At 42.9% G+C, this 17,242-nt stretch overlaps 1 protein-coding gene across 2 annotated transcripts in view; it reads right to left on the bottom strand.

Moving 5' to 3' along the window:
* SUMF1 (sulfatase modifying factor 1) overlaps nucleotides 1-5,191 on the bottom strand; it is a 94,035-nt gene extending 88,844 nt beyond the window's left edge. For both annotated transcript variants that reach the window (XM_034998338.1, XM_034998339.1), the window contains exon 1: nucleotides 4,903-5,191. In XM_034998338.1, coding sequence (XP_034854229.1) covers nucleotides 4,903-5,178 — 276 coding nt within the window. In that variant the 5' untranslated portion in view covers nucleotides 5,179-5,191. The remainder of the gene's footprint in view (nucleotides 1-4,902) is intronic.
* Nucleotides 5,192-17,242: the final 12,051 nt, after the last annotated feature.

Genomic DNA, 17,242 nt, shown 5'->3' with positions numbered 1-17,242 from the left:
TACAAAAAAAGACTCACAGTCATAAAGTGTTACATTAAAAAGTGTGAAAAATGTCACCCCCAGAAACCTTAAATTACTAACATTACCCAGAACACATCCCGCACTTGTACAATGCTTTGTGCCCATGCTATTCCCCTTTTTGGAGTCTCCTTCAATCTCTCCTTCTATCCCTAGCTTCTGAAAATGTCCCCTTCAAGCCCCAGCTCTAATGTGACCTTTTCTTTGAAGCACTTCCTAATTTGTACAGGAAGAATGAATCATTTTTTCCTCTCCAAGTGCTTTGTACATACTCCTCCTATAGTATTGTCACTATGGAAAAATGATGCTTACAGGTCATTGTGCATGGAGGGGAAAGGAGACGGGGGAGAGAGAGACAGAGAGAGAGGAAGGTAGGAGGAGGGAGAGAGAGGGAGGGAGGAGGAGGAAGGAAGGGAGGGAGGGACACATACCCAGAGAGAGTATACCTCTACCAGAGGGAAATGGTAAATGCCTTGAGGATAGGGCATACGTCTTTTTCTTTTCCTTATGCCCAAGACATAGGAAACTGTTATAAAATTTGTATACCAAATAAACATCTGTTGAACTAAATAAACAGAAAACAAACTAAAAATTAGATTTAATACAACCCCAATCCAAATCTCAGAAAGTTATTTTCTGGATATCAACAAACTGATTCTAAACATATATGAACAGGCAAAAGACCCAGAATGGCCAAAGACAATACTCAAGGGGAAAAACAAAGTTAGAGGACTGATGCTACCCAACTTGAAGAGTTAATGTAAACTTAACAGTAATTAAGACAGTGGGTACTGGTGAAAGTACAAAGAGATCAATGAAACAGCACATAAAGCCCAGAAAAAGACCTCTATATATATAATCAACTGATCTTTGACAAAGGTGCTAAGGCAATACAGTAGAGCAAAGACCGTCTCTTCAACAAATGGTGCCGAAACAAGTGGATATCCACATACATACATACATACATACATACATACATAATAGACACAGATCTTCCACCCTTCACAAAAATTAACTCAAAATGGATCACAGACCCAAATGTAAAATGCAAAACTGTAAAACTCTTAGAAGACAACATAGGAGAAGACCTAGATGACAATGGGTATGGTGATGACTTTTTACATACAATATCAAAGGCACCATCCACAAAAGAAATTGCCAAACGAGGCTTCATTAAAATTAAAAATTTCTGCTCTTCAAAAGATAATGTCAAGAGAATGAGGAGGTAAGTCACAGACTGAGAGAAATTTGCAGATGACACATCTGTTATCCAAAACAGGGGAAATCGGAGGGGGAGACGAACCATGAGACTATGGACTCTGAGAAACAAACTGAGGGTTCTAGAGGGGAGGGGGGTGGGGGGATGGGTTAGCCTGGTGATGGGTATTAAAGAGAGCACGTACTGCATGGAGCACTGGGTGTTATACACAAACAATGAATCATGGAACACTACATCAAAAATTAATGATGCAATGTATGGTGATTAACATAACATAAAAAAATAAAAGAACTCTTAAAACTCAACAGTAAGAAACCAAAACAATCTGATTTAAAAATGGGCCAAAGACCTTAACAGATACCTCACCAAAGATACACAGATGGCAAAAATGCTCCTCGTATGTCAAGCAAAAAATGCAAACTAAAACAACAGTGAGAAGCCACTACACACCTTAGAAGGGCCAAAATCTGGAACAGTGACAACACCAAATGCTGGTAAGGGTGTGGAGCAACAGGAACTCTCATACATTGCTAGTAGGAATGCAAAATGGTACAACTACTTTGGAAGAGTTTTGCAGTTTAATAGAAAACTAAGCATACCCTTGCCATGTTACAGCAATTGTGCTCCTTGGTATTTATGAAAATATTTGGCACTTATCCAAATACCCATACACAAATCTGCACACAGGTGATTATAGCAGCTTTATTCCTAACTGCCAAAACTTAGAAGCAAGCAAGATGCCCTTCAGTAGGTGAACAGATAAATAAACTGTGGCACATCCAGACAATGGATATTATTCAGAGCTAAAAAGAAATTAGCTATTAAGCTATGAAAAGACATGGAAGAATCTTAAATGCACATTACCAAGAAGCCAATTTGAAAAGGCTACATAGTGTATGATTCCAACTCTGACATTCCAGAAAAGGCAAAACTATGGACACAATAAAAAGCTCAGACAGGGGTGCCTGGGTGGTTCAGTCAGTTAAGGGTCTGATTTTTGATTTCGGCTCAGGTCACGATCTCAGGGTTGTGAGAGCAGCCGTGCTTCAGGCTCCACGCTCAATGGGGAGTCTGCCCCTCCTCCAGCAATCCACCATGCTCATGCTCTCTCTCTCCAAAATATATTAAAAAAAAAAAAAAAAAGATCAGACATTGCCAGTGGGGATGAGGAGGAGGAATGAATTGAGGGACACAAAGGATTTTTAGGGGAATGAAAATACTATACTATACAATACTATATGATAATGATGGATATACATCATTATACATTTGTCCAAATTACAGAATGTATAACACCGAGAGTGAACCCTAAGGAAAACTATGGACTTTGGTAATTATGATGCATTAACGTAGACTCATCAATTGTAACAAATGTACCATTCAGGTGGAAGATATCGATAATGGTGGAGGCTGTGCATTGTGTAGGGGCTGGGGTATTATGGGAAATCTCTGTAACTTCCTCTCAATTTTGTTGTGAACCTAAAAATCCTCTAAAAAATTAAGTCTTAAGAAAAAAGAAAAAAAAAAAAGAAAAAAACTTTTTAAAGATTAAGGGAAAAAAGCGCTATCACTACAACCATGCACCTCTCCTGTAAATTGAACTTCTTGAATTCAGAATAAATGGCTAAGTGTCAGAATTAGACCAAAGTCATCTACACATGAACCAAAATACTTGAAACCAAGGAAATCAGAGAGATAAAGAACTGCCTCCTGTGAAGTCTTTTGTCTCAACAACAAGACTACTTCAGGTTCAATCATTAAGTTGAGTCCTTGAAGGCTTGTGAACTGTGTTCTCAGCAACTGCTAGTTTCCTAATAGCATAGGATGCTTCCAAACATTATAGAAAGTGAATTCAAGTGAAAATGAGCGTAAAATAAAAACATGTATGGAAGGAAGGAAGGAAAGGAGGGAGGGTGGGAGGGAGGAAATGCAAGAACTGGTCAAAAATGACCTATACAATACCTAGTCCTGACACAAAACCACTCTGAAGAAATGGAAAAAATGTATATCTTATATGTGTAATTTTTTTTTAAAGATTTTATTTATTTATTTGTGAGAGAGAGAATGAGAGAGAGCACATGAGAGGGAGGAGGGTCAGAGGGAGAAGCAGACTCCCTGCCGAGCAGGGAGCCCGATGCGGGACTCGATCCAGGGACTCCGCGATCATGACCTGAGCCAAAGGCAGTCGCTTAACCAACTGAGCCACCCAGGCGCCCTATAAATGTAATTTAAAAGATACTGGCAAAATAAATAAATAAATAGATAAAAATAAAAAAAGATACTGGCACCCATATCTCATTCTGAAATCAAAAGGAAGTTACAGCATTTAAAATGCAGAATGTTCTGTACTAGCCAGAAGGTTCTAGGGAAAAATTTGATACAGATCAATGTGTAAATGCAGTAAGACAGCTACCCTGTTAGTTACAAAGCAGATAAAAAAGACATAGGGCTTTCTCTTTTGAAGGAAGGAGGAACTGATTATCAAATACCAAGAAAGGTAGAAAGGAATTAAAATCATGTATGGCCAATACACACTACAACAATAACCAGGGCTCCCACCACACAAAAGATAAACACTAATAATGCAGCGCATCCTCTAAGGAACAGGAAAATTTAAAAGGCCAAAAATTACACAAAATGGAGAATCAAGGAGAAGCCCAGCCACCAGCTCCCTAACACTATACCAGAGACAAAAAGTTATGGTCTTAACCCCTACCACCCTGACTCCCTACTTAGGGAAAGACACCTGAGACAAGTATCTTTGGTAATTGTAATGTCAGAGTAAAGAGCTACTCTGGTGGCAGCATATGGAAATCCTTCAGGGGAAGAAAAAGAAAGAAGTCAGGTAAGGCCTGCTGGAGGACATTACCTCTCACCTAAGTCCTGAATATTGTTGAGAATTAAACCATGGGAAAGAAAACTGGGATTAAAAAAATAAGGAAAGAATGTACTCGGTACACAAGAAGGAGCACTAGCTTAGGAGTCAAACATCTGAGTTCTAGTCCCCCTAAGTTATTTCCACAACCACACCAATATGCAAAGTACCTGGAAAGAATGAAGTAATCGTTATTACTGATGTTATTATTTATGTATGCTAACAGCACTTCCATGCACTATGTGAGGCACAGATAAATAGCACTAAAAAAGCAACTACAGTTGACTTGGTCCTTCCTGTGTGCTATAGTACTAAGGAGAGCAAGATAAATGGGACAAGTTCTTGCCCTCAAGAAACAGAGTCTACTAGAAGAGCCCATCGATAAAATACAACAATCTTGACACAGAGATCCACTGTCCTGATTTCTTCACAGTTACAACAGGAACCCAAGACTAACGAATCTGTCGGCCTTAAAATTAAAAGCCCGAGAACCTCATGAGGAAGACAGGGTGGAGTGAGGAGGAAATAGGAGTAAGAGGTAAGAAAAGGAGGGTCAACTGTCCTCAAACCAAACTCCCTAATTCGCAGGATTAAGTTGAGCCCCAAGATCCCGCCGACCTGGGGGGCAAAGAGGGGAGAGGAACTCTTCGTCAAGTCGGATCAGCACGTGCCCAATCTGGGGTGTGGTTATAATCTTTACTTGCCTTCCTGCAAACCCCTTGCCTTGCCCATCCCACCCTGTCCAAGAACCCCGCGGACCCCACCCGCCTTCACGGAATCGGGAGAGCACCTTGGTGGGCGCGAGCGGCCGCTCTCCCGGAACCTGGCCGGGGGCGTTCGCTTCCCGCGAGTATCGGTGCGCGGCCGCCGAGCTGCCATGGTCCCCGCGCCGCTGGGGAGCGCCACAACCGCAGGAGCCCGCGAGGGAAGCCGCGCCCCCGCCCACGCCCGCACTGGCCTCTTCGTCCCCAGCCGCTTCGCCGGGCAGCAAGAGCAGCGGCAGCAAAAGGACGAGACCGAGCCGGGCGCAGCACCCAACAACCGGCCCTACTGAGGGCGCAGCCATGTTGTTCCGCGAGCCATGTGACCCCCTAGGTCACGTGGCCCCGCCCTCCTTAAAGGGGCCAACCTTGGGTTGATTTTTGAGGCGTCCTCGGAGTAGCTCTCTTCAATTTTTTCTGGGTACCTCTCCTTTGGAGCACCCCTCTTTGGCTCCGCTGACTTTAAAACACAAAACCCTACAAAATTCAAGGATTTCCAGCCGACTATGAGTCCCATTTTTATTTCTTGGTTGAAAAATGATAATCAAATTTGTTAAACATTTGCTAACTGCTAGGCAGGGTGCTAACTAAGCACTTAACTTTTTGAAATCTCATTAAACCTCACAAGAACCCTGTAATATTGGGTTCACCAAGCAATTAAATGACTTGCCCAAGGTTACCTAGCAAATAAGTGTCAAAAACGAGATTTAAAGGCAGGGAATCTAACTGAAAACCTGAGTTTGGCCATTCTGCTGTACTGTAGGCAATTAAATAAGTTTGCCTTAACAAGAAATAAGGCGCAGATGAACGTGTTGAAAGACTTCACCAAAGGATGCAATTAGGGAAATCCTAGGTACAACTGGGATAGGTACAACAGTGGCTCTCAAAGAGTCCCGGACGAGCCAGCATCAGCATCACCTTGGAACATGTTAGAAATGCAGTACTTGGGGCGCCTGGGTGGCTCAGCTGGTTAAGCAGCTGCCTTTGGCTCAGGTCATGATCCCAGATTCTTGGGATGGAGCCCCACCTTGGGCTCCCTGCTCAGTGGGGAGTCTGCTTCTCCCTCTCCCCTCCCCCTGCTCATTCCCTCTCTCTCTCTCTCAGATAAATAAATAATCTTTAAAAAAAAGAAATGCAGTACTCAATCAGAATCTGTGAGGACAGGATACAGCAATCTATGTTGTTTTGTTTTTTTTTTAAAGATTTTATTTATTTATTTGACAGAGAGAGACACAGGGAGAGAGGGAACACAGCAGAGGGCGTGGGAGAGGGAGAAGCAGGCCTCCCGCTGAGCAGGGAGCCCGATGTGGGGCTTGATCCCAGGACTCTGGGATTGTGACCTGAGCCGAAGGCAGACGCTTAATGACTGAGCCACCCAGGCGCCCCGCAATCTGTGTTTTTAACAAGTTTTCCAGATGACACTAATGCTTATTGATGCATACTAATACACACTAAAGTTCGAGAACCACTGTTCTACAGGAACAAGTTTCTTCAGGAAAAAAAAAAATCAAAAGAAAAAGAGGATAGGAGGGACTTGTTTTAAAATGACATCTCAGCCAACTGTAATATGTGCACCTTATTAAATATTGATTCAAACCTACTGATCTCAACATTTTTGAGAAAATCAGAGAAATAATGACCCCTAATCAAATTATGATATTTGATAAAATTAAGCAATTAATATCAATTTTGTTTTTAGGTTTTTAGGATTGGTAATAGTATTTGTGGTTATGTTTTTTTAAAAGAATCCCTTCCTGGGGTGCCTGGGTGGCTCCGTCGGTTAAGTGGCTGTTTACAGCTCAAGTCATCCTCTCAGGGTCCTGGGATCAAGCTCCACATGATGCTCCCTGCTCAGCAGGGAGTCTGCTTCTCTCTTTCCCTCAACCCCTCTGCCTGCTCATGCTCTCACTCTCTCTCAAATAAATAAAATCTTTTAAAAAAAAAAATAAAAGAATCCCTTCCTTTGAAATATATGTGTTGGACTATATATATACAGATAAAAAGATATCAAGGCTTTGCTTCCAAAAAATGGGTGATGGGAGGGAGAGGGTGGCTAGAGATGAAACAGGATTGGCCTTGAGTTGACAATGGTTGAAACTTTTTTATGGGTATCTGGGTGTTTGTTATAACACTCTCTCTAGTTTATGTTTGGATTTTTTTTTTAAGATTTTTTATTTATTTATTTGATAGAGGGACAGCAAGAGCAGGAACACAAGCAGGGGGAGTGGGAGAGGGAGAAGCAGGCTTCCCGCCAAGCAGGGAGCCCGATGAGGGGCTCAATCCCAGGACCTGAGATCATGACCTGAGCCGAAGGCAGACACTTAACGACTGAGCCACCCAGGCGCCCCTATGTTTGGATTTTTAAATAAAGAATATAGCAAAGTCCTTTCCTCCTTGTTGACTATTTCACAGTTTTCCAAAGTTTTCACACATTTTCTTGTTTGAGATTGCAATCACTTGGCAAGCTACCTTCTATTATTGTACCCATTTCACAGTTGGTGAAGCTAAAAAGTCATTGTTTTAACTATGGTTATATATTTACTATGGACAATTTAGACTCCAAGATCTAGGTCAAAGATAGTTGTTGTCAGTCTCTCTGCAAAAGTTCAGCCTTGGCACATGCTGTGTCAGCTGCCCTTCTGAGAACTGACACACCTTAGATTCATGATCCTGCTAAATCATTAGGGTATGACCTCTGTGAAGGCAAGGATCCTGCCATTTTTCACCACTGAATCAGCAAAATTAGGCCAACGCCTAACACATAATAAACACTCAGTGAACATTTATTGAATTAATGGACAAATGGACGAATAGGAGTAATCATGACCTCTTTCTCTTTAAGGGAAGCAAATTGTTGAGGAAATAATATAGATTTAGACTTAAAAAGAGCTGTGTTTAACGCTGTCCACTTGCAAGAGGTATGACGGAAGCCAATGACTTCACCTTTCTGAGCCTCTCTTTCTTTATATATGAAATAAGGATAACAATATCTCCTTCCTAGAGATTTTATAAAGATTGAATGAGTTTAAGTACATAAAAGTCTTAGCCCAGGGCTTGAAATTTCCTAAGGCCCCCCCCAAAAAATTTGCTATTATTAGCAATCATTATCCAAGATGGAAACTTTGTAGGTTCTCCAGGAAGTATCAGTGTTCTCTCTCAAGCTGTTGAATAATTTCTTACAGGTCACCAATCAAAGAGTAAGTGGAAAATATTGATGAGAAATCCCTAGTTCAGGGTACTTGTCCTAGAAATTAGAGGTAAACATACAATTCACCAATCAACTCTGTACAAAAAAGGGCATTTATCTAGAATCTCTCCCACCCTCCAGCTCCCACTTGAGTTACTTCTGCTGGTCTTCTTGCCCCTTCTATCTAATGAAGCTGGATGAAAGAACCCTAGTCCGGAAAGTGTATGTTTACTAAGCAGCAAGGAGATTGCTGTGGCTACAACAGAGTGAGCAAAGGGAAGATAAAAAGGAAAGGAGATCAGAAAAGTAGCAGAGGGCCAGAGTGATAATAAGTGGGACCACTTCTACTACCACTCTTTGATTCCTAAAACCAGGTATTCCTACTACATGGGGACACAGTGCCATATAGACATCGATTGAGTATATATGTGTCCTTATAGATGACCTCATCCTGCAGAGGATGGCCTCCAAGCTGGCGTTTCAGCTGTGCCTTCAGTAACTCATTCCCACTCTCCACGAGGACAGCTTGCTTAAGGTTGGTGTGGTATGGGATAACACCATTGGACCCCAGGACCAGGAGCTACCCCTGTATCTCCTTCCTTATGAAATGGGTTCCCTGCTCAAATGCTATGTTGGTGGGAATACATACCTGTGGATAAGGCATTCTACAAGCCCCCAGACAGTGGTCCTGGAAGAGGCTCTTGGAGCCGGAAAGCATAGCTCAGACTTTGTTTATTGCATAGATTTCCCATTGTCACCATTTTTCAAGGCCACTCCTGAGTATAGCTATGATACAGTCACCATCCATTTTCAAGTTGCATCCTTATCCTGAGCCCACTCATCCAAAAACCCAGGTTGGGCTTTTTTTCCTCTTACTTCTGTAGGTCATAAGAGACCCCTACATGACCCTAGATATGAGTGGAGGGAGGGGCACTGGTGCAATGGTGGTTATGTGCAGCCTTACTCATGTCATCAGGTCTTGCTTGGACTTGATCTTGGATGTACAATTTCCACCTCATAAGGGATTGCCGTTGAGCTTGTCTGACGTTAGAACTTGATAGATCTGGCAGAACCAGTTAATACAGTTCCAGATCCATGATTACTTGGTAGCCAAACATTTTATCTCTACCAGGGCTTAGGAGCATGTCAAGAGCTGCTTTTTTAAAGATGCAAAGTTGTATGAGACAGGATTCCTCCAGAGAAACATAACCCACAGGATGTATATATATTTATACATAGAAAGAGATTTATTATGAGGAATTGACTCACATGACTATGGAAGCAGGCAAGTCCCAAGATCTGCAGGGTGAGTGGGAAAGCTGGAGACCCAAGAGAACTGACAGTATACATCCTAGTCCAAGTCCAAAGGCCTGAGAACCAGGAGAGATAATGGTGTAGCTTTAGTTCAAAGGCTGGCAGGCTCGAGACCCAGTAAAAACCAATGTCTCCATTTAAGCCTGAAGGCAGGAAAAAAGCTGATGTCCCAGTTCAAAGGCAATCAGGGAGGACAAACTGTCTCTTACTCAGGGAATGATCAGCTTTTTCATGCTAGCCAGGCCGTCAACTGATTAGACAGGGCCAGTCTGTTTTAACCTTTCGAGGGAACTGCCAAACTGTTTTCCAAAGTGGCTGTACCTACATGCAAAAGAATGAAACTGGACCACTTTCTTACACCATATACAAAAATAAGCTCAAAATGGATTAAGGACCTAAATGTGAGACCTGAAACCATAAAAATCCTAGAAGAGACCACAGGTAGTAATTTCTCTACCTCAGCTGTGGCAACATTTTTCTAGATATGTCTCATGAGGCAAGGAAACAAAAACAAAAATAAACTATTGGGACCACATCAAAATTAAAAGCCTCTTCACAGTGAAGGAAACAGTCAACAAAACTCAATCTATGGATTGGGAGAAGATATTTGCAAATGGCATACCTGATAAAGGGTCAGTATCCAAAATATATATAAAGAATTTACACAACTCAAAACCCAGAAAGCAAATAATCTGATTTAACTGGGCAGAAGACACGAAAAAACATTTCTCCAAAGAAGGCAACCAGATGGCCAACAGACACGTGAAAAGATGCTCAACATCATTCATTAGGGAAATACAAATCAAAACTATAATGAGAGATCACCTCATACCTGGTAGAATGGCTAAAATCAAAGTGGTTGTACCATTTTACATTCCTGCCAACAATGGATAAGGTGTTCCAATGTCTCTGCCATGATAGTTAACCCTTGCATCTCTTCTAACATAAAATCTTTTTTCTCCTTTATCAGGCCTAGCATTTCCTCAGTTTGGCTATACTGGGATTTAACCCTGTTTCTAGCCTGGTAGCCACAGAGGAGGTGGGGCAGCGCCTGGTGTCAGGGGAACCTGTTACATTGTAAGGAAGAAGGCTTTGCAGTGTCTTCCCACATGGAGGAACTTCTAGTTCTCAATGGGAAGAGATAGGCCACCTCCATAGGCTATGAGCATTCAGGGAAGTCCACAGAGCCACATTTCCCAAGGGCACTCACCTCAATGTCCATGCACCATGTTTCAGGTCCAAGGTTTTCCAACCTGACCCCTGACTTTAGCCTAGGAGACCTGCCTTAGCTGAGCGTCCAGACATCTCTGGAGGGTTCTAACAAAATCATCCTGCCACTCAGCTAGGTCTCGCCTTGCTCAATAAATAACCTTTACAAGCTATCCAGGAGGTCCTCACACTCAGTTTTTGTTTTTGTTTTGTTTTGTTTTTTCTCACACTCACTTTTCTAACTGTTAACTGTCCTCAGTTTTTCATTATCCTTTGCAGGGGGTCAATGCAACTTGGTAATAACCAGACAACCCCATATCCTTGGATATATTGTACCTGTTGACCTTTCAAATTCCTGACTCAGCACTCTGGCATAAACATTCCTTTCCACATGGACATTTTCCCAGGTCACGACCAGTAAAATTTTTGGCAGCTGGGCTGCCACCTTATCCGGGAACATATCCCACCCACCACTCAAGATGGGAGTCCTCACTGCCACCCAGGCAGTGGGTGACCCCGTCCCAAAACCCATCTTATCACCTGTCAGGCGGTTCCTCTCAAAAACAGGTGCCAGGATTTCATCAGAAATGCAGGAGAGGGGTGCCTTGGTGGCTCAGTCGTTAAGTGTCTGCCTTCGGCTCAGGTCATAGTCCCAGGGTCCTGGGATCGAGCCCCACATCAGGCTCCCTGCTCGGTGGGGAGTCTGCCTCTTCCCCTGCTGCTCTCCCTGCTTGTGCTCTTTCTCTCTCTCTGTCAAATAAATAAATAAAATATTTTTAAAGATCTCATTATCTCTGTCTGTATCTGTTCTATGTCTATATTTCTATCTATCTTCTGTTGGTTCTGTTTCTCTGGAGAACCAATACAGTGCTGCACTGAGAAGGTCTAAGCGAGCACAGCGGGAACCTCGAGAGCAAAGATTGCTCATTAGAGGAGTCTCGCACAAAGCCAACATGGCCAGGCCCTGGTCTTCCCCCTGCGGCCAGTCATTGGCCAGAGCTGCCCAGGAAAATGGTGTCCTCAGTTTACTGGCTGGTCCCACAGGGGCTGCTGCTAGAGGCTGTCAGTTGACTGTACTCCTCTCGGCAGGTCCGTTTTTGAAGGGTGATCAGAGCACACACCTGCTGCCCGCCAGCATGGCTGAGAAGGTCCTCGGTAATCAGGCTGCTCCTCTCAGTTCATCTTCCACCAGGTGTCCTTCGCTCACCATGTTCCAGCCACGGCATCCTTCTTACTGCTCCTGGGACACAGCAAGCACAATCCACCCGGAGATCTTTGCACCTGCTGTTCCTTCCACCTCCTATGCTCTACCCTTTTCATGACTGGCTCTTTCTTGTCATTCAGGTCTCAACACAGTATTACCTCTTCAGTGAAGCCTTTCCTGATCTCCACATATAAAGCAATCCTTCCCTGTTATGCCATATCACATCACCTCTTTTATTGTCTTCATGTACTGGTCACTACCTGAAATTAATTTTTTTTTTTTTACCTCTCTCCCCATGGGGGCAAGTATAGCATCTTTAGTGTTCAACGCTATAGCCTCCATGCCTATAACAACACATGGTACATATATGTGCTAAGTAAATATTTGTTGAATAAATGAATGAATCTTTAAAAGAATAAAAACCGGGGAGCCTGGGTGGCTCAGTCGTTAAGTGTCTGCCTTCGGCTCAGGTCATGATCCCAGGGTCCTGGGATCGAGCCCCGCATCGGGCTCCCTGCTCGGCAGGGAGCCTGCTTCTCCCTCTCCCACTCCCCCTGCTTGTGTTCCCTCTCTCGCTGTGTCTCTCTCTGTCAAATAAATAAATTAAAAAAAAAAAAAAGAATAAAAACCTTCAGACTCTGAAAGGTTTTTATTGTGGAATATCAACATTCCTCAAATAACAATGCTTCAAAACATTTGTGAGATGAACCCTGGAGGTGAGTTTCTTTGTCTCAGAAGCTTGCTGCGTGACAGTGTTATGCTCACAAAGATTTTCAGGATGTGACTTTCCATTCTGACAGCCAGGAGGGTCTGTGAGATGGAGATAATAGCCTCTCCATCTTGGGTTTTGTGATGATCCACTTTCATTCATTCATTCAGTATTTGTTGCATATTGACCAGTTACCAAGCATGATTCCAGGCTTGCGAACAAAACAGATAAAAATTATTTCCTTTGTGGAACTGGCATTAAATAACTCAAAACATGTGATACACTTAGAACATTTCTTACTACGTAGGAATAGCTCAAAAATTATTAGTTATGATTATTATAATTATAACCTATTTATTATCTAAAATGAGCATTCCAAAGGTTTTTCTTTTTCTTTTTTATTATTTTTAAGATTTATTTATTTATTTGAGAGAGAGCTTACGCATGAGCTTGCGTGAGCGGGGGGCAGGGCGTGGGAGGGGCAGAGGCAGAGGGAGAGAATCTCCAGCAGACTCTCTCCAAGGGCAGAGCCTGACACGGGGCTCGACCTCATGATTCTGAGATCATGACCTGAGCCGAAATCAAGAGTCAGATGCTTATCTGCCTGAGCCACCAAGCACCTCAAGGTTTTTGTTTTTTAATTACTTAATTAGGGCGCCTGGGTGGCTCAGTTGGTTAAGCGACTGCCTTCAGCTCAGGTCATGATCCTAGGGTCCTGGGATCGAGTCCCGCATCGGGCTCCCGGCTCAGCAGGAAGCCTGCTTCTCCCTCTCCCACTCCCCCTGCTTGTGTTCCTGCTCTCACTGTCTCTGTCAAATAAATAATAAAATAAAATAAATAAAAAATCTTTAATTAATTTATTTATTTTAAAGATTTTATTTATTTATTTGACAGAGAGAGGCACAGCGAGAGAGGAAACACAAGCAGGGGGAGTGGGAGAGGGAGAAGCAGGGGGAGCCTGATGCGGGTCTCGATCCCAGAACCCTGGGATCATGACCTGAGCCGAAGGCAAACGCTTAACAACTGAGCTACCCAGGTGTCCCTGGTTTTTATTTTTAATATAACATTTTCCTCTGTATATTTAGAGAGTAAAAATGTGAAGTCCAGATAATCAGTGGCAGGAAAATGTTGCTATGCGGTTCTTCATTAGGTATTCTTCAGAGCCATTGTGTGGTGAAATCACCTGATTGAAAAGCCTATTAACTTAGGCTTTCTAGTTTTGCTAATTTATGCTGGAATCAATGAGGAAAACGTACATATAGAGAACTTCTCATTTTTTGCCTGTTGTTTTTTTCTTTTCTTGTAATAGTTTGGTCTTACTTCTCTCCCTCTTTGAAAGCACCAAAAAAAAAAAGGCTTCCTTTAAGAAAATGCAAAGAAGAGATACATTTTAAAGATTCACAAACAGAAGAGGAGCTGCAGAAAAGTTAACTCTTCCATTTCAGAAGGGACTGGAACACTGTTGAGAACAGAACCAGAACCTGAAGATTCTGTAGCAGGTGTTCTTGATCTTCACTTGGGTGCCCTCCTGGTTCACTGCCCACCTCTCCAAGAGGTCTACTGTTCCCTGCACACTTATTTCTTCTGCAATTGGCTTGCCTTGCTCAGTGTCTCTCTTTGTCTTTTTTTTTCTTCCACAGCTTCTGCTTTGTCACGGTTCAGTTCCTGTTTCCAGTAGGCCCAGGACCCTTCATGTCCTCAACGCTGCCGCACAGCCTCACTCAGCGTTGACTGTGCTGCTAACACTCGGTGTCACTGTTTCCCCGCTCAGCTGTCACAAAGAGGAAGCTGTCTTGTCCAGCTCCTCGGTCTCACACCACAGCCTAGCAGAGGCCACGGGAGCCTGTGGCTTAGCTGTGCTTGGTTCACAGTTACCTTGGTCCAACCAGCTACCATTAGAAGTTGAGGCAAAATTATAGTGCGCATCAGAATTACTTAAGATAGTGATCGGGTGGTCTATTCCCAAATTCAGTAAGTCTTCGGGTGGGGATGGAGAATTTATATTTCTAACAAGTTCCCAGATGCTGCTGATGCTGCTGATCTGGACAGTTTGTAAACCACTACTTTCATAAAATACAGGCATAGTTTTTTTTTTTTTTTTAAGATTTTATTTATTTATTTGAGAGAGAGAGCCCAAGAGGGGGTAGGGTTAGAGGGAGCAGACTCCCTGCTGAGCAGGGAGCCCGATGTGGGACTTGATCCCGGGACTCTGGGATCATGACCTGAGCTGAAGGCAGTCGCTTAACCATCTGAGCCACCCAGGCGCCCCACATTTGTCACTTTAAATCCGAAGCTAGAAATGATTCAGCTCAGTGAAGAAGGCATGTTGAAAGCCAATAGGCCAAACACTAGGTCTCTTGTGCCAACAGTTAGCCAGGTTGTAAATGCAAAGGAAAAGTTGTTTTTTTTTGTTTGTTTGTTTGTTTGTTTTGAGATTTATTTTTAAGTAATCTTTACACCCAACATGGGCTCAAACTCACAACCCTGACATCAAGGATCACATACTTTACTGACTGAGCCCGCCAGGCACCCCAAGTCTTGAAGAAGGTTAAGAGCACTACTCCAGTGAACTCATGAAGGATAAGAAAGCCCTATTGCTGATTTGGAGAATGTTTTAATGGTCTGGATAGAAAATCAAACCAGCTACAACATTCCCTTAAACCAAAGCCTCATCCGAAGAAAGGCTCTAACTCTCTTCAGTTCTGTGAAGGCTGAGAGAGGTGAGGGAGCTGCAGAAGAAAAGTCTGAAGCTAGCAGAGGTTGACTCCATCTCCATATCATAAAAATGTAAAATGAAGTAGCAAGTGCTTATGTAGAAGCTGCAGCAAGTTACCCAGAAGATCTAGCTGATGAATGAATGATAATTAATGAAAGTGGCTACACTAAACAACAGATTTCTAATGTAGACAAAATAACTTTCTATTGGAAGAAGATGCCAGCTAAGACTTTCATAGCTGGAGAGGAGAAGTCCATGCCTGGCTTCAAAACTTCAAAGGACAGGCTGACTCTCTTGTTAGGGGCTAATGCAGCTGGTGACTTGAAGTTGAAGCCAGTGCTCATTTACCATTCCCAAAATCCTAAGGCCTTGAAGAATTATGCTAAATCTACTCTACCTGTGCTCTATACATGGAGCAACAAAGCCTGGATGACAGTATGTCTGTTTACCACATGGTTTACTAAATATTTTAAGCCCGCTGTTGAGATATTTTAAGCCCACTACTGCTCAGAAAAAGAAATCATCTCAAAATATTATCATTCACTGGCAATGCACCTGGTCACCCAAGAGCTCTGATGGAGATATACAATGGAATTAATGCTATTTTCATGCCTGCTAACACAATACCCATTCTGCAGTCCATGGATCAAGGGATCTCTTTGACTTTTGAGTCTTATGGCATGAAAAATACATATCACAAGGTTGTAGCTGTCATAGATGGTGACTCCTCTGATAGATCTGAGCAACATCAGTTGAAAACCTTCTGGAAAGGACTCGCCATGCTAGATGCCGTTAAAAACATTCATGATTCATGGAAAGAGGTAAAAATGTCAACATGAACAGGAATTTGTTAGAAGTTGATCACAAGGGCGCCTGGGTGGCTCAGTTGGTTGAGCGACTGCCTTCGGCTCAGGTCATGATCCTGGAGTCCCGGGATCGAGTCCCGCATCGGGCTCCCTGCTCAGCAGGGAGTCTGCTTCTCCCTCTGACCCTCCCCCCTCTCATGTTCTCTCTATCTCATTCTCTCTCTCAAATAAATAAATAAAATCTTAAAAAAAAAAAAAGAAGTTGATCACAAGCTTCATGGATGAGTTCGAAGGGTTCAAAACTTGAGTGGAGGAAGTAACTACCCATGGGTGGAAATAGCAAGAGAACCAGAATCAGAAGTGGAGCCTGAAGACATCACTGAATTGCAGCAATCTCATGATCAAACTGGAATGGATGAGGAGTTCTTTCTTATGTATGAGCAAAGAAAGTGGTTTCTTGAGATGGAATTTACTCCTGGTGAAGATGCTGTGAAGATTGTTGAAATGACAACAAAGTAAATTTAGAATACTACATAAACTTAGTTGATAAAGCAGCAGCAGGGGTTGAGAGGATTGACCCCAATTTTGAAAGAAGTTCTACTGTGGGTAAAATGCTATCAAACAGTATCACAAGCTACTGAAAGGAAGAATCAATCGATATGGCCAACTTCACTGTTGTCTTTTTTTTTTTTTTTTAAGATTTTATTTATTGAGTGCCTGGGTGGCTCAGTTGGTTAAGCGACTGCTTTCGGCTCAGGTCATGATCCTGGAGTCCCAAGATCGAGTCCCGCATCGGGCTCCCTGCTCGGCAGGGGGTCTGCTTCTCCCTCTGCCCTCTTCCCTCTCGTGCTGTCTCTCATTCTCTCTCTCAAAAAAAAAAAAAAGATTTTATTATTTATTTGACAGCAACACAGTGAGAGCAGGAACATAAGCAGGGGGAGTGGGAGAGGGATAAGCAGGCTTCCCGCCGAGCAGGGAGCCCGATACGGGGCTCGATCCCAGGACCCTGGGATCATGACCTGAGCTGAAGGCAGACGCTTAATGACTGAGCCACCCAGGCGCCCCTCAGTGTTATCTTCTTTTAAGAAATTGCCACGGTCACCGAATCTTTGTCAACCATCACCCTGATCAATTAGCACCATCAACATTGAGGCAAGAATGTCCACCAGCAAAAAGATTATGACTCACTGAAAGCTCACATGATGGTTAGCATTTTTTTTTTTT

Source organism: Mirounga leonina, unplaced genomic scaffold (genome assembly GCF_011800145.1).
Source record: "Mirounga leonina isolate KUSES-001 unplaced genomic scaffold, KU_Mleo_1.0 Mir_94, whole genome shotgun sequence".
Lineage (NCBI taxonomy): Eukaryota > Metazoa > Chordata > Mammalia > Carnivora > Phocidae > Mirounga > Mirounga leonina.
This window is presented reverse-complemented; position numbering and strand designations above follow the sequence as displayed.